A 21,839-nucleotide genomic window follows, 5' to 3' on the forward strand; every position below is an offset into this window, starting at 1 on the left:
ATTTTTTTCCGTGATGTTGTTGGCAAGCGTTTTTTCCCATTTGGTACTAGTTATTTGTTTCTTCATTGAGTCAATCCATTGGCCTCTCATCTTTGCAAATAATGCTTTCCATTTTCCATTGTTGTCTTCATCCATTAGAGAGCTCCAAATTTCCAAGAAGGTAGAAATGCATTAAGATGAAGAAATCAGAGTCTATACAATCCTCTGTATCTGAGGCCTCCTTGTTTTTATAATAATGCTAACTCAGTGACTATTAAACAGCTGACCGTATGCAAGCCTCTTTGTATGATTCTCTTATTTAATTTTCCCCCACAATCCTGCAGAGAGTATTATTAGTCCCATTTTAGAAATGTGGAAATGGAGGCTTATGGAGATTAACTGTCTTAGCAGCACATTCCACTATGTACAAAATCCAGGTTCCAAACTCAGGTCTCTCTGAAATCTATTCTTTCCTCTGTAAAGAGCAGACTCCTTTAATTTCTTATTTTCTTGACTTCTAGATCATTTTAATAATCAAATCTTGAAGTGTTCCTTTTGACTTTTTAATATGTCATAATAACAGTAACTTTGAATTCTGAGACTAAAGAATTAAGAACTCTTTCTTTTCCTGTGCTATAAGATAAAAGGTAGCAGTTTCCCCGGGGACTGACAAAAAAGTCATTGTCCTTAAATATTAATACCTAGTGTTTAGGTACTAAATTATGTACAGACAGATCCACAAATGTGTACAACTTGAAAAGGTCTCAGAAGAAAACAATAAAAATATCTCAGACTAGAAAAAAATAGCTTATGGGGTGGTGGTGCGGGTATGAAAAGCAATCTGGAGCGTTTATTTATTCAAAAAGACAATTGACCAAATGTTCTTTAGCTCCTCCAAGGGCAGAATAAATACAGCTGGCAGAATTTAGGATTTCAAGTTGCACTGGAAGAAACATAAAAAAGGATTTCCTCAAAATAGAGATTGTTAATTCCAGAATTCATATCTTCTTTTAAAAAAAGAGACTAAAGGAAAGCTTTTGAAACAAAGTAGACATGATGTGTAGGTAATAAAGTTAGAGGAATGTGCTAGATGCTGAGGACCCATTCACTGTTATTCTAAGTTCATTGTTACAGTTTTTAGTATAGGGCTTCAGCACAGTCAACTCCATATTTTCAGTATTTGACATCAAATAGTTTCCCGGTATGAATAGCACACATAAATTCCATTTCGACCTTCAAAATATACATTTACTTTTAACTGAACATCTACTAATCATCCTCAAATAGTGTGCCTATCATTAAAATACTGATTGCAAATACCCATAAGTATCCCAGATTGCAAATAAAATGAAAGAAAGATGCATATATCATTTCCTTGCTTAATTCTCTGAGACTTTCTCATTTTCCACAGTGCGTTTTTAAGCTTCTGTAAGGTAGGCCTGTGAAAATAAGCATGTATTCCTTAATAGGCCTCATTGATGAACATATCTTCAAATTTCAGCAACCCTCACAAGGTCTGCTATTTCTAGTATCAATCAAACAGCACCAGGCCCAACTTATGGGGAGAAAACACCCTTCAGTAATTTTTAGAAGAATCACCTTGAAACTATAAATGGTTGTCTCCAGTTGAGAAGAGAAGGTAAAACATAGAGCTGCATGCTTTCTGTCACTTCAGTAAATTTCACACATATCAACTAGTGAAAACACACTGGATATAAACTATGTTCTCAGCCCTTTTGTACAATGCCAGATACAACAGAAGTGAAATTCATGTTCCCCGCTCATGAAAATACAGCTTCTACTCACACAACCACTCCAGTTCCCTGTTTGCTTCATCTAATAACTTGTGGTTATTTTTCCCTGCTTTCATTGGCTAAAGAGTCATTTTTAATCCTCCTAATGATGTGTTTGTCTTCATATTTCACCTACCCTGTTAACAACAGCTGCAAATAACAGAGCCGTCTCCCCAGACGCACACTGCCTAACACACTGTCCAACTTCCTTTCTAAACTGTCGGTTTCTTGGAAATATATGTTCCTGTTGATTTTCTAAAACCCATCTGATGCCACTAGTGGTTTGTGTGGAAATCAAAAAACTCTTTCTCTCTCTCATAGTGTTGCTCAAATCTTTTCCTGGGGTGGTAGCAGAATCAGTGTGGAGCACTAGTACCCAGTTAGGTTGGTCTCAGGATTGTGTTCTGCAAGGATTTCTGACTTTCAGAACTTAGAGTATGTTTCCTGTTGAAAGAAATCATCTAAGTTGAACTAGCTATATCTAGATTCAGTGTTAAATTTTTTTTTTTATTTTTTTGCTGCCATAATGACCCTCATGCTGTACTCAGGTATTCATCTGCTTGTTCTCAATCCTAAGCAGTTGGCATTTTAAGCAAGAAGTGGCATTTAGTTGAAAATGCTCAGCTTTACTCCTGATGATTGCACGTTCTATTTGAAGAATGATATAATATCCTAAAGTCCTTTTTAAGATTTGGGCATGGTTTCTGCTTAGCTCATCAAAGAGTAAGCAGCACTTACAAAATTGGAGACTTTTAGAGTTTTGTTTTGTCTTGTTTTAACCATTATAAATCCCATGTCCTTGCTATTGCTTTTTCGGAATGAATTACAGTGTGGATGGCTTTCCAAGACTGTCATAACCATGGCTAATTTATGCAGAATGCATCTTAACTTTTTGAAGTTATTAGGATTTTGAACCTTACCTAATATAACAGAAAGAGAAAAAATTATAAGTGCACAATCCTCTATGCATACATGCTGTAGGTGTGTCTGATGGGGGTTATTTATTGATTTGGAAAATCTTTTGCAATGAAAAGGCAATACCCTACATGTTACACAAAATCATCACTGTAACATGTGCACATATTGGCTCTTTCCAGAATGTGCTTAAGTTAAAATTGCTAGCAAAGCCTTAATTTGAGTGAATTTTCCCCTGGTTTTAGTCTCAGAATTAGCACAGCAATTGAAAATGTAGGAACGTTTTATCAGTGTTGCTGTGGAGTTTCATAATTCAATCCTGTCTGTTCCACAGCCTTAGGATACAGAAACTCCTTGGAATCAGCAGGATCTAAATAGAACAATGCAAATTGTATACAAATCATGATTACTTATGCCAATAAGTATATGATAATATGTCATACAAAACATGTAGTAGAATGGTACATTATACTGAAAGTTCATTCGATAATGAATGAGATTGAAAGAAGAAAAATGTGTCTCTCCTCCATGAATCAAGTTTCTACACAGCTGCCGAGCAGTAGCAGCTTAATATTTCAGCACTGAATTTATTCAGTGTTACCCTCTTACATACATTTGTTACTTCCTAGTTTCCTTTAAAGCCTGTTTGTATAGGAAAGTATTTTTTTTGTTCACTCCTGATCACAAAATGTGTTGGCAGCCTCCTGACTTTATCAGAGCTGTTTAGTCATCTCCGCTGACATTCTGCTTTCTGAAAGCACTGAAGTAATTGGCTCTCACTACAAGAAGTAAATGTGGAACTCCTAAAACTAACTAAATTACCATCATGAGGCTGAATAAAATACACGATCAATAAATATTCCTTTAGGTTCCCAAATGCCTGTAAGATACAGCTATGTCCAACGTGACAGTGTTTTTTGAGGAGATCAGGGAGAGGCAGAGTAAAAACTAGACTGATTTTTCCCTCCAAATCTCAAGTATGGAAGACAAAGAGGATGAGGGAGAAAAAACAGAACAGGAACCATTGAATGGATTGTTTTCACTTAGAAGTGGGAGGAAATTAAACCTACCTGAAAACCACAAACACCACTTGCCTTCATGGATATGTTCCTACATTTCTTGACCTGAGTTACTTTCTCTTCATCCACAAGTCCCATCTTTTCAATCAGAACATCACAAGCCCGAGTCTAGTATTCAATTGTTAAAGGAATCATTACGTGAAATTCTGAGGGTAACATGGCAGAGGTATTTTGTTTCAGCTGAATTGAATAAGCATTTATTGACCACCCACTAGGTGTTTCATTAACTATACTCAGCCCTGGGGGGAAGCTATAGTGAGTGTAGCAAGGTGTGTACCTGCAACTAACAATCACACAGTGTGAGAAACTCTCCGTTTGCAAAGTGCTGTGAAAGCACAAAGTAGTGCTTTATCCTGCTAAAAGCTTTCTGGAAGTGGAGATATCCAGACATTCATAATTTTAAATATAAATAAATATTTGGACACATTAAAGTACTAAGATTACAACTGGTTATTTACTATAGACTGTTTATATTCTGAAAAGTTGGGTGCTTCTATCAAAATTATGTAAAGATCTCTGAAAATTACTTGCAAAAAAGTTTGCTGTAACGTCACTCATACAGTCAATCATGTTTCAGTATTTATTATTTATAGACGACAATAAGAATACAATCACAGAGTGCTTCAATAGATACTGTTAGCCTTAGCTAACTTAGGTAAGTTATCTTACTTGGTTGGGTGAAAACCATTGCCTTAATTATCCCCTAAACAAGTGTAACTAACTAAGGCATGCATTAGCATTTCCCGTGTTTGAGCTTATAGACTAGTAATGATGAAGAGCAAGCAGGTAATGGGTCCAGTTCTTCAGATAGCTTAAAAATTAGTTCAAGATGGAATAAAAACAATGCCATAGTAGAATTATACAAGGTACATGTCCACACTGACAGCACACATTCACATCCCCAAAGAAAAATGTCAGAAAAAGTTATTTTAGTCTTTAATTAAGAAAACAACATTCCACCGTCTCTTTATTTGTTCTCCATTTATTCCCCCATTCTTCCTTCCTGCTTGTAGAAATTGGAGTGTTCAGGTGGTAGATAGATACTTCTATATATTTACAAACTGCTTTAGCAACTTAATCAACAGCAGTTAGAAATTTCATTTCTAGAACTCAGTTTTTGGCAAATGGGAAATACAAAGTGCAGATATGTTCATGCAATCTAGTAGAGTTTTAAAAAATGAATCTGAAATTATTATTATCTTCTCATGTAAGGAAAAGTAATTCAACAAACCTGATATGTGTTTAATGAAAATTAAATAAAACTGAGGTACCTGATGTAATTATTTAAAGCTCTTCAAGTTTAATTATTATGTTAATCAATTCTTTTGCCCAGATAAATTTGTCTTGTCTTTTTTAATTATCAGGAGTAAAAATGGTTTAAAGAAGAGGAAACTGACAAAGTAAGTTTTTCTTACTATGTCATTTAAAAGGATGTTGGTTATAATAATCTTAACGTTCCAATTAAAGATTGTCTTCAAATAGAAGGGATGCTTAAGAAAGAGGCAAATGCATATTATGATAGCTAAGCACAATAATGTATTGGTCGTTTATGCCTGAGTGGCAGTGGCCACTAGAAAAGCGTATCACAGAAATCACATCAGAAATAAGGACAATGTTTATCATATCAAATCTAAGAGATTGGATCGTTAGTAACTTTTAAAGTCTTGGAGGAGGAAGTATGGTATTCTAAATACAGTATATGAAAATCTAATATTTAACTACATCAAAGGGTTTCAAAAATCCTTTTAGTATTTTGAAATTCTGTGTTTATTGCTGGAAAAGCCTTTTACTCTATGTGATGTTATAATAAATACTTTGATAATGCTTTCTCAAGAAACCTGTATAATAAATAGAAAAGATAATTAATCTAGCCTGTGGTTTTCTTATCTATTAAACCATTAAATGAGAAGAATTACTATTGTGGTAAGTGAAAATTAACCCCCAGCTGATTTCAAAAGCTTATTAGATTATCACCTCCACACCTTTTCTTAGTGATAATTCTACATATGAAGAGCGGAACTTTATATAGAGTTTGTTCTTGATACCTGCCTAGATAGAACAGTGGTGAATTAGTACAAGAAGGAAATTAGGGGGTCCAGCCAGGTCTGTGGCATCTATGCTTATGGAAAGAAATCATGAGTAATCCATGACATAATCCAAAAGAAAAATTGATGTGAAAATGTTTCTAGTTAGTCTTCAGTGGCATATAATTTTATGGCATATATGAAAGCAGAATAATTTTTTCTAAGTCAATTTCATTTTTTATTTCTATTTTTTAATTTATTTTTTTTTTTGAGATGAAGTCTCGCTCTGTCACCCAGGCTGGAGTGCAGTGGCACAATCTTGGCTCACTGCAACCTCTGTCTCCCAGGTTCAAGTGATTCTCCTGCCTCAGCCTCCCGAGTAGCTGATACTACAGGCACACGCCACCACGTCTGGCTAATTTTTGTATTTTTAGTAGAGACGAAATTTCACCATATTGGTCAGACTGGTCTCGAACTCCCGACCTCATGTGATCCACCCTCCTCAGCCTCCCAAAGTGCTGGGATTACAGGCATGAGCCACCGTGTCCAGTCTCTAAGTCAATTTCAAACCAGCATACATTCCATTGGTTTATACCAACTGATGTAGGAGAGATAAGACCAGACTGAATAGAGGAGAGGGTACCGTCAACTGGGAGGGATGATTTCACAGAAACAGAAAGACTTTGTTACCAAAAACTATTGCTTGAGTTGGCAGGTGAACTAAAGAGGCAGATACTAGAGCATTTAGAAGATAGTGTCCTTGGACAAAAAGGGGAGACTATCAAGGCTTGCTCCTCCCATGACCCAGGCAAAGAAAAGAAGGAGAAGCAAGACCCAGACAAAAGATATGGTAGAAATTAGGAGTGGTAGAACACACCTACAAGCAAAAAAACTCACATCAATTTGGCTTCCACCTTCCCTCGTCTCATCTTCCTTTGAGTCCTCTCTCCTTCTCTAAAAGACCTTTCTTAAAAGGCTTTCCTCTCACCTTTTTATTTGCCTTCTCTACCATTTCTCTTTCACTCCAAATGCCCCACCACTACCGTGTCCCCCTGGTTCCCATTTTCTATCTCCACTTGTCTTCATTGCATCCTTCCTTTCCTTCACCTCCTCTTTTCCTTTTTCCTCTGTAGATATTTGTCCTTTTGGTCTCTGCTCCCTTCCAGCTTTCTTTTTCTTCTCCTTGGCATTCTCCTTCTCCCTTATGTCCATTCTTCTGTTTGCTATTCCTTCCTCTCTCTCTCTTTTCCCTCTGCTTCTTGCTTTTACTTCTTTTAACCCATTAATACTTTGTCTGGTTTGCCTTCTGTATACATGCGTCCATTTTCCTAGTAACAAGATGAAAGCTAGAGTTGTTAAAGCCAACTTTAAGGTCGACACACTGCCCGAAGACACCAGCCAGAGAGTGCAGTTCTGAGGGGGTTCATTCCAGGAGAGGAGTCCCAACTTCAGCCCATTCTTTTGGAAGGATAACAAGTTTGAAGTGGGAAAAGCTTTGAACCAGGACTTACTCTCCCTGGATTCCAGTGAGAATTCTACTGCTTAGTAGACACGTGATGTTGGGCTACTCATTTAACTCTCTTAGCCGTGGCTCTCTCAGCTGGAGCATGGAGCTAATGTTGTCTATTCCTACCTCAGGGGTCGATTAAGCAAGATAGCACATGTGAATATTTATGAAGTGTAGCGTGTTTCATAAATGAATTATTGTTATTAAGTAAAAACATTTAAGTTTAAAGGTATTCTCTGGAAGATATAATGCCCTCTAAAATTTACTAAAATGTTAACATAAATGAATTCATCAGATTAGCTAATCAACAACTTTAAATGAGCACTATTAAATACTATGTATTTTGTAATTGGACATAAGACCACAGTTAGGCCGGGTGCAGTGGCTCATACCTGTAATCCCAGCACTTTGAGAGGCCAAGGCAGGTGGATCACTTGAGGTCAGGAGTTCAAGACCACCTTGGACAACATGGTGAAACCAAATCTCTACTAAAAATACAAAAATTAGCCAGGTGTGGTGGCACCTACCTGTAGTCCCAGCTACTTGGGAGGCTGAGGCAGGAGAATCGCTTGAACCTAGGAGGTGGAAGTTGCAGTGAGCCGAAATAGTGCCACTATACTCCAGTCTGGGTGACAGAGTGAGACTCTGTCTCAAAACAAAACAAAACAAAAAAGACCACAGTTAGATGATGTAAGCTGAGTAACACACCACAAGACCAAGTGAAGGGTCAACTGTAAGGACCCTGCCAAAGTGGAAAGGCTTGAGTTAGATGACAGCATGTGGCATTCTGCAGAAGCAGAGAGCTACTTTAGAGAGCAAATTGGTTTAGGTAGTCTCTAAAGGAGATAAGCAGCTACAGAAAACTGCAGGAGATAAAACTTGATTCTTATTCTCAAAATAAAAGTGAGAACTTCTGCTGCGGATGCAGAAACATAGCTCAGATGTGTTACTTCATTGAACCTGTGAGCCATTTCCATACTTTTATAGATATGCAAGCCTCTAAAGATAACTCGCTCCAGTGAGACCCTGGGAGCTTTCTGGACAAAAGTTTCATCCCACTGATCCTGCCTTTGCTTTGGGGAGACTGTAGCTAGCAGCACAATTCCTTATACTTGTAAAGCTGTTGAAACTTACAAAGTTCTTTATATACTGTATGTCAACCCTGTAGCTATAACTATTGTATTTTATAGATGAGAACATTGACTCTGAAGAGTTAGGTGATTCTGTAGGATAACACAGCCAATAAAGCAAAACCATAACTCTAACAGGTCTTTGGAATCTATTCCTTTGTTATTTTCCATATGCCAGAGTTTTTTAGAAGCAACATATATGGGGGCGTGTGTATATGAGTATGCATATATATACTACTGTAGTGCTAGAGTAAGAGCCAAGTGGAAATCTAGAGATTTCTCCTATCAAGGAAGCTGGATATATATGCCCTTCTTTTCAATTGCAATATATTAAGGATTGGTAACTTGAATCAAAAAAAAAAAAAAAAGGTGAGTGCTAACCTTAGAGAAGTAAAACTTCTATTTTCTCCAAGAAGATTAAGAAGTATGATATTAAACAATATATAATAACTACCAACAAGAATTTTAAAATGTATGTCTATTTCTTCGTGTTTGGCAAAGCCCGGTTCAACTGGATGACTTTGATGCCTATATTAAGGATATGGCCAAAGACTCCGACTATAAATTTTCTCTTCAGTTTGAGGTGAGTTGGTTAAGGCATTTTCTACCTTCTGTAATGGAAAGGGCCTGGGAATTGTGGGGTTTGTGTTGGGGTCATGTTCCTGCTCACTGGCAGTGCATAACAAAAAGGGTATTGGCCTGGGGGGTGCTGATCTGCTGTTTCAGAGCAAGGGTTGTCAATCTTTGCTTAGTAGGCAAGGCCTCAGGTGGCACAAATGAGGGGAAGAAGAGAATAGGTGCAGGTACCGAGGTGAGCAAACATAGGTGGAGTAGAAGCCATCATTGAAATCCAGGGAAATCGAGAGTACAAGAAGAAACATGCAAGCTGAGGCATGACGCCTGAGACCGAATTTCCCTTTCGGGGGATTTGTAGTGTTTCTCATGCTTCTTAAGCCACAGTAGGGGTGGATAGTGGATAAAACTGACCCCCTTTGTGTCCTGGGCACATAACATCCTGGAGTAGGGCTTTTCAAACTACAGGACTCCTGGCATTCTACTTGATAACTTTTGTGCAGTTTTATTTTCTTTCCTTGGACAAATTGGGGAGATAACGTTACACATGATTTGTGTTAAGAAAAAGATTGCCAACATCTCTTTTTTTCTGAAGGACACATATTTCTTTGGATCTAAAACCATATGTCAGAGGAGATGGAAGTGAGTGAGTCTAATATCTCAGCAGTGTGGGGGAAGATAATTAGTTCTCACTTTCTCTTTCTACATATTTTATAGCTCATAACACAGTCTAAATGTCCCCCCATCCTTCGGGTTTCTATAGCATGGTTTGAGTGGTCAGTGATTCAGGGAAAAGGGGAAGATAAAGTGATTTTTTCTAAATTCTGTAGTTTTTTTTTTTTTTTATAAAGCCTTTTAAGTGCTCTTTTCTATTAAGGTAGCTGTTTTTTCTTCATTTTTAAAAATCATTTCTCCTTTCCACTTGTCAGCCAAGGACAGCTTTAGTCTGCAAAAAGCATCAGTGGTCCTGGTGTGGAGACACTAATGGGGAATTTGAGGATGAGAAGAATCTTATACATTACCAAATACAAAGACCGCTAACTACCACCTGTGTCCTGAAAAATTCCACACAGAGCCTGCTCACTTATCCATTGTATGCAGGTGCATAGGATATTATAGATGCTACACCAAATGCTATACTCAAAGAAATTCAATTTGAATTGGAAATGAATGATGAGGATGGCATTTCAGAAAGTATATCAAGGAAAGGAGGACTTTTTTTCTAAGCAAACATGAGGTAAAACTCTGAAAAAATAAATAGCTAGATGATTCTAACAATGATGATAGAAATTATGGTATAGCTACACTTTTAACCTTATTAAAGCCACATTTTCTTAATTCCTTCAAGATGGCACGCCCTTGGTGGCACAGCTGGATCATAACCTCTGCTGGCAACTCACAGTTTATGTCTTGAAACCCAAGCATAACTATTACTGTTTCTGAATTGCATGATTATAAAAAATTCAACAAGTCATCTTCCAGTAAACATATTCTTTTAGTTGTGAGTGACAAAAATATAGCTCAAACTAGTTTAGACTAAAGGAAAGGGGGTTTATTCAAAGGATACTAAGGTATCTCATACAATCAAAGAAAGCATTGAGTAGCTAGACCACGTGCAATGAAGCAGCACAGTTTCAGGGATGACTGGAGCCAGGGACAAGAGCCCTGCAGGGGCCCCTCTAGTTCTCATTTCTGCTTCTCTGTCTGTCTTGGTTTCACTTTGTTTCGCTGAACACAAACCTCTTTTTCTTTTTTTCACTTTTTTTTTTTTTTTGAGACAGAGTCTTGCTCTGTTGCCCAGGCTAGGAGTGCAATGGCGCGATCTCGGCTCACTGCAACCTCTGCCTCCCAGGTTCAAGTGATTCTCCTGCCTCAGCCTCCTGAGTAGCTGGGACTACAGGTGCCCGCCACCATGCCCGGCTAACTTTTGTATTTTTAGTAGAGACAGGGTTTCACCATATTGACCAGTCTGGTCTCGAACTCCTTACCTTGTGATCTAGCTGCCTCAGCCTCCTAAAGTGCTGGGATTACAGCCGTGAGCCACGATGCCCAGCCAACCTCTTTTTCATAGTGAAAAGCAACCAACAACAACCCTTGAGCACCACAGCCCTTTGTTTCCATGGTTTCCAAAGGGAACTATTGTCTCCCTTTCTTGTTTGTAGTTTGAAAATTAACAGGGGAGGATTTTGATGGACGAGCCTGTGTCGTGGTGCCCATTCAAACCAATCGCAGCCAGAGAGATGCGCACAATCTCTAACTGGAACCATGTGGCTCAAGTAGCAAAACCTAAGAAGGGCATTATCTCCCAATAAAGAGAGGGTATTGGGAGAACCAAACCATAAGTGATTAGCATGCTATCTTTAGATATCACAAAAATATGAAAAGCAGAATTATAAATTTTATGTGCTAAATGTTCAATTTATAATATGCTGAGGGCTTTTATACATTCAATGGATAAATGAATACATTTAGCCTGACTTCATAGGATTTATAAGGGAGTTAGAAATGTGCTAAACTAGGAATCTAAAATCCTGAATCCTCACTACAGTGTTGCTACTAATTAATATTCTAAAAAACATGTTTTTTTCTTAACTAATTGATACATAATGAATTTGGGGCGGTGTGCGGGGGATGATGTATTAGCTACAGATTTTTTATGTAGAGAACAACATGCTCATGTGTAAGTTTCAATTTATCCAACTACTTTGTTGGAATAATTCCTATGGATTGAAACTGCCCAGGCAAAATATATGCAAAATCTGCATTTTGAGTAAATTTCCCATAAATGGAGTAAGTTTTCCCAGTGTTTGAGTGTTCCCCACTTCCTAAAACTATACAAACAGTAGATATCAACATTTGTAATCATTGATAATGTAATATGACAAAGAAATTGCTTTCTCATCTGTTAACGTTCAGCTACATCATCTTCATATAGCGCTATTAGTCATTTATGTTATTTCATTTTCCTCTGTTTCTTTTATTTTCATGTACCTTATAATCTTCATCATTTTGTTACTGATTTCTAACAGCTGATTTATGATTAAAGAGGTTAACATTTTGTGGAGGGCTGAAAATGAAATACCATTTTTTTCTCATTTTTTTACGTTGGGGTTTTATTTGGAGTTTGTACAGAAGTTGTGTATTGAAAAATAATCATGTTCTGCTTTTTTAAAAGTACATTTTCTCATCACCTTAGTTTCTTTGTGTATAAAATGGGTGAGTTGAACTACATCAATGGTTCTCAACTGGACAAGTACCAGTCATCCCCCAGAGGAAATTTGAAAACATGTGGGAATGTTTTTGGTTGTTATAATAGCTTAGGAGGAGGATGCTAACAGTATTTTATGGAAGAGGGACAGGGCGTTTAATGTTTTTCAATGAGTGGGACATTCCCACACAATGGAGAATTGTCCCAGGCCGAAAGTGTTTGATTGAGAAATATGGGTTAAATATGGGATGAGGCTACAACGAAGCTTTACAACCCATGTGTATTAGTCAGGGTTCTCCAGAGAAACCAATGGGATGTTTATATAGAACAAATGTGACGTATATATAGAGGGATCTATTTTAAGGTATTGGCTTTTGAGGTTATGGAGGCTGGCAAGTCTGAAACCTGAAGGGCAGGCTGGCAGGCTGGAGATCCAAGGATCTCCTTGATTATCCTTCTGATAAAAATATACACCTTTCCTTTAAAAGTCTTGGGACCCGGGGATTAAAATAGGTTCCTCATTTTTTACGTTTCACATGGGAAAGATTTTGAAGAACCAGACTTTATAGCTGAAATGTGAGATCCCAGAAGTCATATCACATATTGCTCATTCTGCTATTAATATCTGTGCTTAGTGTTTGATCAGGATACTAGTAAAGGCCCTCACCATCTCTGTTCAGACATGTGGCTGCAAAGATCAAAACAAAACTACAGAACTGGCCATGCAGTTCACAAGAGGTGACCTTTGATTTCTGGTAGTAGCTTTTACTTGCTATAGATGGAACCTCTTCTGTCAACACCACTGGCACATTGTTCCTCCTCACTTTTTCCACCCCTATGGACAAGTAATCTAGTAATCTTAGTATCCTTTGAATAAACCCCCTTTCCTTTAGTCTAAACTAGTTTGAGCTATGTTTTTGTCACTCACAACTAAAAGAATATGTCTACTGGAAGATGACTTGTTGGATTTTTTATAATCATGCAATTCAGAAACAGTAACAGTTACGCTTGGGTTTCAAGACATAATGTCCACCCTATCCCAAAGCAAACACTGAAAGCAAACTGTCACCTGCTGACATTGTTACAAACCCTAAGACCGGAATACAGATTGTGCTCTCCTCAGAAGATGATGTTGCAGGTTATGGACTGAATATTTGTGGTCCCCCAAAATTCCTATGTTTAATACCTAACAATGCAATGGTATTTGGAGATGGAGCCCTTGCTAAGTAATTAGGATTAGATAAGCTCATGAGGGTGAGGACTTCATGGTAGGATTGTTGCAGGACTTTTCCTTAGTTCAGCTAAAGATGCAGTTCTTGTCCGTCCCACAGCCATGAAAATTTAGGTTCATAGGTAGTTTGGAGGGTGAGTAAAACAGGCTTTTATTGGGTGAAAAGGAACAACAGGGATTCTCACTAGGCTGGAGTCCCTGCTAGAGCACTTCCCACCGGCAGCTTGAATCTCAGGTTCCACACAGGAAGAGGAGAGGCCAGGCTCCTTCCCCACTGCAACATGATGAACTTCCTGAGGCTCCACCTCTGTGAGCAGGCTAGTTGGAATTTCTCTAAGGACCCCCTCCCGTCTGACTGTCTCAGGATTAGCCAAGACAAGATGCCTAAGAATGAAATCTACCTTGTTGCCATCTTGATCTTGGACTTCCCAGCCTCCAGAACTGTGAGACATGAATCTCTACTGTTTAAACTATCACTCTATGGTGCTTTGTTATGGCAGCCCAAGCCAACTAATGTAACGTATATGCTTGTGCTTTGCTTTCCAAGACCTGTATGCTTCAAACACAGCCAACAAAACGTAGCCTGCTATTGGGTTTGGGTGACCGTATTAGTTCCTATGGCTGCCATAACAAATTACCACAATTGTCGTGGTTTAAAACAAGAGAAATTTATTCTCACAATTGCAGAGCCAGAATTCCAAAATCAAGGTGTCAGCAGGGCCACAGTCCCCCTGAAGGCTCTAGGGAAGAATTTTGCTTTGCCTCTTTCAGCTTCTGTTGGCCACAGCAATTCCTTGGCTTGCAGCTGCGTGACTCTGATCTGTCTCCATCTTTACATGCCTTTTCCTCTTCTCCAGGATGATCTCATCTCATGTTCTTTAACTTAATTACAACTGCAAAGACCCTTCTCCAAGTTAGATCACATTCACAGGTTCTGGGGGTTAGGATGTAGACGTATCTTTTTGGGGATCGCCATTCAACCCACTACAGATGACTGTATAGCCTAGAAAAAAAGGGTGATAAATTATATTTAGAAACAAAACTGACAAAAGAAAATTCAGAAATGATTTATGTGGGTTTCAGGTCCATCACTCCATACTTTGTCTTCATAAAGATTTAAGCCAGTGGAATTTCCATAAGGTTGGAAAGAAAATAACTTTAAAGCTGCTGAACTGGAAACTTAATATTTTATTTTCCACTTAGTGACAGGCTAAATTACGAAGGCTGCAAAGCATACTGTGTTTACATGCAGTTCCCACTTTGCTGCAATTCAACTTTGGCAACTTCCACTTACAGTGTTCAGCCAATTAAACCTCTCTTATCAACTTAGAGTATTTACAGCAGGAAGGCAACACACAATTAAAGTTCTATCAGTTAGTCGGCTTCCACATGTGCTCAAAAGTTCAGCCTCAATCTGTTTCCACCATTCCTTTTGTATCTGAGGCCTTTTCCCGTGGCTTATCAGTCTGTCCCCAAAGCAAGAGAAGTTGGCCAAAGCAAGTTGACAATAGTGGGGTGGAGGAGTACACTCCGCCTCTAAAGGGAGCTACTGCAATGTCATATAGCAAAGGGCTTGTGAGCAATAAACCAGTGTGAACAATAATCCAATTCACACCATGTATGGAAATCTCAAATCCATTCTCTGTCCTTTACAGGAGTTGAAATTGATTGGACTGGATATCCCACACTTTGCTGCAGATCTTCCACTGAATCGATGTAAAAACCGTTACACAAACATCCTACCATGTAAGATCGTCAATTGTGCCAATCATACTCATGTCTTTTAAGGGTTGCAGATTAATCAATTTCACCAATCTCTGGCCACACTCATTTGTGGTCCAGATCTCAAGGCCACGTCTGAGATTGCATTGATCTCACTCTGCTTTGATGTCTTTAGATCTTATCATATGGAGGAAGATTTAATTATTGTGCTTTTAAATGAATTGCATCTGAACAAAAAGACCGACGATTTGGCCCTTTAGAGATTAAAGGGATCGGATCATTTGTACTGTCATAAAATATTTTCAGCCAATTCATTGATAATGGAAAGAGGCAAATGGAAAGGCAATGCAGTATATTAAAATGCCTTCTCTAACTTCTGACAAGTTATATAGTTGCTTAGCATTTTGTAATAAAAAGCAACATTCAAGAAAAAAAGGTAATATAAAGCACTTACAAAACAATTAAAATACATTCCAGTTTAGATTTCACTTTTCTCTCTGCTACACGCTGTGGGAGCTAGGCACGAATGGAAAAGTGAGAAGAGAAAGGCTGAAAAAGCTCTAGAAAGAGAAGTCTCTTCTTGATATGGTTTCTTGATGAAATTAGATATATTATCATAATAACACTTCACATCTGTATGTGTAGTGTTCAGAAATTACTTCTTTAATTTAATGTCCACCTACAAAAGAAACCCATTCTCTTCTCTAGGTCTCCTTAAAGTAGTGAACTCTCTGGACATCTCTAGGTGAAATGAAAATCGTGTGCTTAGGCTATATACTATAGCTGTCCAACCAATCTCACAGATACTGTAGTTCCTGAAATACTCTGAACAACACCTAAACAATCCTAGAAACAATTCTTTCAAGGACAGGAGAGCTGGTAGTGAAAAAAAAATAGTGGTTGGAAGATATTCACTTGTTTATTTAAACAACAAACCAAAGTTGAACAATGGCTAAAATATCAGGCTAAAAATTGTTATCTATCTACACTGTCACCGACTGATTTAACTTAATATTGGATAGAGAGGGCCAAAATAATTTTTCCTTCCATCCTCAATTTTAATTTTTTATTCTCCTTATTCTCTACAGATGACTTCAGCCGTGTGAGATTAGTTTCCATGAACGAAGAGGAAGGTGCAGACTACATCAATGCCAACTATATTCCTGTAAGTAGAAAAAAAAATCAGGCATCAGTGCTAACCCAGCCAGAGAAAGACTAGGAGGGCTACATGCATGTGTCAAACAGTTTGAAAGAGAGCCATTCCCAACCCAGCAATTGAATTCTAAAAAGTTTGCATTACTCCGTTTCATAATAAAGAATAGAAAGAAAAAGTCCATAGATTAATAATGTTTCTATTTCTTTATAAAGGACCAGTGAAAGGGAAAGTAGAAAGGCTAAAGATCACCTCTCTTGTGCTTAAATTTCACATTCAGCAACCAAATTCAAAGGGTTCCACCCTAGCACCTGCACTTTTAAAATATAAAGATAGTTATTATTGTCATAAAAAGGTGTGGATGTGATTTTTACAGCCTTCTGGAGAACAATGCTTACAATCACACAGACTAATTAAGGTCAGTTACTCTGATAGCCTCTTTGATTAAAACAGAAGAAAACATTACATAGGTGTGTGATCCTTTGCCAATTTTATCACCGGTAAATTTTCAGTTTTTTTCCCATAGGCGTGGAGCAGCATTTGGTGTTGACAGTGTCTGGTTAGGTGATAATTTTGTCACTTATCTTTCAGGGATACAACTCACCCCAGGAGTATATTGCCACCCAGGGGCCACTGCCTGAAACCAGAAATGACTTCTGGAAGATGGTCCTGCAACAAAAGTCTCAGATTATTGTTATGCTCACTCAGTGTAATGAGAAAAGAAGGGTACGTACTTACTGAAGCTGCTCCCACTTAGTAGAAAAACCTGCCCCAGCCACTGCCGTTGATGAAATGCTTGTTGTTTTCAAAGTCAAATAAAACATAGAGACAAATCGCTAAATTTAAAACATTGTATTCTGGCAGCAAGAATTAGAATTTGGGGGTAAACGCACAGACCCGGTGGTCTTTGCAGTGTCCAAAGGAAAAAAGAGAAGGTTGGAAGTCTTCTAAAAAGGAGAAATATTGCACATTGTTTTCCAGGAAACTTCATTAGCACTAGTAAAGTCTTGGGGAGCTGGCAAGCTCTGATTGGTGAATGGATGGTGGTGGGTAAAACTAGTCTCAGAGTCGCAGCTGGTTGTTTCAGTTGCTATTAGATAACACTAGTTTCAAGTTACTAAAGGCAGTTTCAGCAACCGGGGCTTACAGAGAATTATATTCCTGGAACAATGTTATGCGTTCTGAGTGCTTTTGTTTTTTGAGACGGAGTCTCGCTCTGTCGCCCGGGCTGGGGTGCAGTGGCGCGATCTCAGCTCACTGCAAACCTCTGCCTCCCGGGTTCAAGCGATCCGCCTGCCTCAGCCTCCCGAGTAGCTGGGGTGTTCTGAGTGCTTTGTCCCCTGATCCCTCAACTCCGTTTTAATTAGATATGATAAGAATGACCCAAGTCTTGTGATAAGAATTCACACTATGTAGCAGAAACGGTTGTATTTGCTTTATGTTTCATCTTCACCACGGTCCTAATTCTTTAGAGGTGAATACCTTTGTTTTCCCTAAGTGAGCACACTTAATTTCTTTCCTAGCCTGTTTTTTTAAAAAATTGTTTTGTCCTTGCTCCAGGTGAAATGTGACCATTACTGGCCATTCACAGAAGAACCTATAGCCTACGGAGACATCACTGTGGAGATGATTTCAGAGGAAGAGCAGGATGACTGGGCCTGTAGACACTTCCGGATCAACTATGTAAGTCACGAAGCAGAGAGCAGGTACTGTCCCTGTGCTGACACCTGCCAAGACCAGTTTGGTCGGGGAGACCCTAACCCAGCGGCACTAGAGGAATTACAGACACACACAAATATCGAGTGTGGAGTGGGAAATCAGGGGTCTCACAGCTTTAAGAGCCGAGAGCCTCAAACAGAGATTTACCCACATATTAATTGACAGCAAGCCAGTGATAAGCATTATTTCTATAGATTATAGATTAACTAAAAGTATTCCTTATGGGAAATAAAGGAATGGATCTGGCTAGTTATCTGCAGCATGAACTTGTCCTCAAGGTATAGGTTGCTCATGCTATTGTTTGTGGTTTAAACGCCTTAAGCGGTTTTCTGCCCTGGGAGGGCCAGGTGTTCCTTGCCCTCATTCCAGCAAACCGACAACCTTGGCATCAAGGCCAACACGAGCATGTCACAGGGCTGCAGAGATTTTGTTTATGGCCAGTTTTCGGGCCAGTTTATGACCAGATTTGGGGCCAGTTTATGGCCAGATTTAGGGGGCCCATTCCCAACAGACACCTACACCACCACCGCCGGGCAAGTGCTGGGAGACCAACCCAACGAGCACTTTGAGCTTTGCAATGCTGCTTCCTTCAAGAGGAAAAATCCACTCGCAGTGTCATTGTTTCCCATTCCATCAGTGATGGTGTGGATGATACAGTCGGTCTGGAGAGGCTGAGAAGATGCAGTAAAAAGTCTGCACTAGTTCATCTCAAATTAGCTCAGGATCATAGAAGACACTATTAATCATTTCTTATCAGGCATCACTGAGGACAGAAGTGTTCTCATTACTTATATTAATCATATATGAATATAATTAGGGTATATAAGGCACACTTTCATTTTAAATTAAATAATTAAATCCTGATTTAGTAGTTTGAATTTTGTTTGTTGTTTTTTTTTCTTATTTTGTTCTGGTTTGGTTTTCATTATTTGTAAGGTACTTCTAGGTCTTAATCATAATTCCCTATCTCTCTTGAAGGGCTATTGATTTCTGATTGATAACACATCCAAAAAAAAAATGTCTTTTTCTCACAAGGCCTGCCACCTTTCTGCTGACAAGTCTCTGAGCAAACGCTAAATATTTCTGTGCCAGGCTTAGGTGCTAACATCAATCGAAGTCATGCCATTGACCTCAGCCTATAGAATATACAGTTTTTACTATTAATAGTCTTCTCCACTTGAACATGCTCTCTATGAAGACAAAATTGAATAGGAAAGTTCTCACTGAGATGTTCTTCCCTACTTAGAAACAATCCTTTCTAATAGTTAAGGCAATAGCAAACTGTAGCCTGTGGACCAAATTTACCCACTGCCTGTTGGATAAAGCCCATGAGCTAAGAATGGTTTTTACATTTTTTAATGGTTGAAAAAAAACATCTGAGCATGGTGGTTCACGCCTGTAATCCCAGCACTTTGAGAGGCTGAGGCGAGCAGATCACTGAAGCCCAGGATTTCAAGATTGCCTGAGCAACACAGGGAGATCCCATCTGACTAAAAATACAAAAATTAGCTGGGTGTAATGGCACACACCTGTAGTCCCAGCTACTCAAGAGGCTGAGGTGGGGGAATCGCTTGAGCCCAGTGGGTGGAGGTTGCAGTGAGCCAAGATTGTGCCACTACACTTCATCCTGGGCAACAAGAGCAAGACTTTGTCTCCACCAAAAAAAAAAAAAAAAAATCAACAAGAAAAATAGTATTTTATGTGAAATGCTATATGTAAATTATGTGAAATTCAAATTTCAATGTCCATATATAACATTTTATTAGAACACATCCTGCATTGTTTATGAATTTTCTATGACTGCTTTTGTGCTACATTAAGCTTGAGTAGCTGCAACCAAAACTATATGATCTGCAAAAACTAAAATATTTACTGTCTCTTTGCAGAAAATGTTTGCTGACCCTTAAAATAGGCAATGGAAACAAAGATTGCCCATATCAATACAACGTTAGAACTTGATACTACCTACTTAGTGATATCTACAGGAGATAAATCACTTCTTAGCCATTGTTAACTGCCACTTGTTAACTGGCAGTTAACAATGTGTTTTATGACCAGGAGAATTTAGGCAAATCCCCGTATGACTCTAACAGAGTGTGTTTCGTGTTGTTTCAGTCGTTTAAAATTCACATTGCTTCCTTGTTAAGCAAGTTTTTACTCAAATGCAGAGTTTCAGCTTAAATGTCACCTCCTTTGTGGAGTCTTCTCTGGGCTTGGACACCATTAGCCCATTCCTTCGCTGGGACAGAGTCTCAAGTAAGCTGCTTTATCACAGCACACCATAGATAGTTACAATTCTCGCTTTTTGTATCTGCTTCCCCAGTATACTGTGAGTTTTAGAAGCAAGTGCTGTATCCCTGTGGAACGAATAAATCAGTGAATGAATGAGTTATTTCAAAAATAATAAGGCACTTGTAAAGCATCAATAGGCTTTCCATCAGAGAAAATATTTGTCAATCCGAATGCCATTTGAACTCTGTTTTTTGTTCTTAGACATTTCAGTTGAAAAGCCAGTGCAAACTGATAACCAAATACGGTACAAATCTGTCCCTAGGTTTGCACGTAGGAGAAAAAATTTCAGAGCACAAAATAGGTTCTGTTCCATGGCCTATTCTGTTGACAAAGAAGAGTCACATAGATTATTGCATAGTCAGTACTATGCTTCTTGTCCTTGGTCTTAAGTGATGACCTATCTTTCAATGACAATCATGTGAAGGACTTGAAAAATAGGAATAAAACATTGAACAGTAGTATTTGCTTGTAAGGGATTTACTTGTTACAAGCATCTGGTACCAGAGTGCCCCCTTTTGGCCATAAGCATAATGAATCTAAATGTTAAGCTCCTACAATGACGGCTAAGTTGCCCAAAGAACATTGTGCTGTGCTAATTAATATATTTTTCAATTTGTTTCATTTTTTGTTTATGCCCGTCTTTGTCCATTCCATATTGATGTGTGGAAACTTTCCAATTATAAAAAGATACAATTACATAAATAAGGAACTCAAGGTAAGAGAAATTTAGGAATAGCTAAGTAAGATAAAACCAGAAGAGTTTTCTCCTTTAACAAGAAAAGAGAAAAATGACCATAAAACACAACTTGTCACTTTCTACTACTTGAAACTTGGCATGAACTGAGTGAGGGCTGGAGACTAAAGATCATCAAAAACGTGTTTGTTGCCAGGGACTTTGTGCCTTGCTATTCAGCTCACAAGGCTGACCCCAGTTCCAGGACCCCTGCCTTGTAGCTGTGGAGAAACTAACTACAATTTAATGATTTCCTGATATTAAATCACCTTGCACTTTTTAACTGAATACATTTTCACTTCAACCGTACTGGAATATATATATTGGCTACAATGTACACGTGTTATGCAAATTATGATCAGCATTTGAACAGGGCAAGCATTTTCCTGAACTTTCCTGGCAACTAAAGTTATCTGGTGGCTTGAGTATTCTTAAATCCTCATGATGTTGAATAAGTAAATTATTCTGCACAATTCATTATGCCCAAGATAGTTTCTCAACATACTTCCTGAAGAGAGCAGGGAAGGTAGCCAGTGTCTTTGTAGACTTCATGTTCCGTGTGTCTAAGCCAGAGCCCTTGAACATAGTAGGGAGGCACTGCACGCTGCTGGGGATATATTAGGTGCCAAGGGTACAATGGGTGTAGGGGAGGTGATAACTTATGTATATTTAAACAAATCTTACATATTTATTTATACATTTTATTTATGAATTGTCTTTATACATTTATTTTCTGCCCAAGACCACTGACTCTTTGAAATTCATTTCTCTTTTAATACCT

The 21,839-nt window shown here is 38.4% G+C and overlaps 1 protein-coding gene across 1 annotated transcript in view; it reads left to right on the plus strand.

Annotated features, from left to right (window-relative positions):
* Positions 1-21,839, plus strand: part of PTPRO (protein tyrosine phosphatase receptor type O) — a 256,869-nt gene that overhangs the window by 222,409 nt on the left and 12,621 nt on the right. Inside the window, exons 18-23 of the mRNA XM_032159717.2 lie at positions 5,131-5,166; positions 8,929-9,010; positions 15,095-15,185; positions 16,250-16,326; positions 16,906-17,040; positions 17,875-17,997. Of these exons, the coding sequence (XP_032015608.1) occupies positions 5,131-5,166; positions 8,929-9,010; positions 15,095-15,185; positions 16,250-16,326; positions 16,906-17,040; positions 17,875-17,997 (544 nt within the window). The remainder of the gene's footprint in view (positions 1-5,130; positions 5,167-8,928; positions 9,011-15,094; positions 15,186-16,249; positions 16,327-16,905; positions 17,041-17,874; positions 17,998-21,839) is intronic.

The sequence above is a fragment of the Hylobates moloch genome, unplaced genomic scaffold, assembly GCF_009828535.3.
Source record: "Hylobates moloch isolate HMO894 unplaced genomic scaffold, HMol_V3 SCAFFOLD_8, whole genome shotgun sequence".
NCBI classification, from domain to species: Eukaryota; Metazoa; Chordata; class Mammalia; order Primates; family Hylobatidae; genus Hylobates; species Hylobates moloch.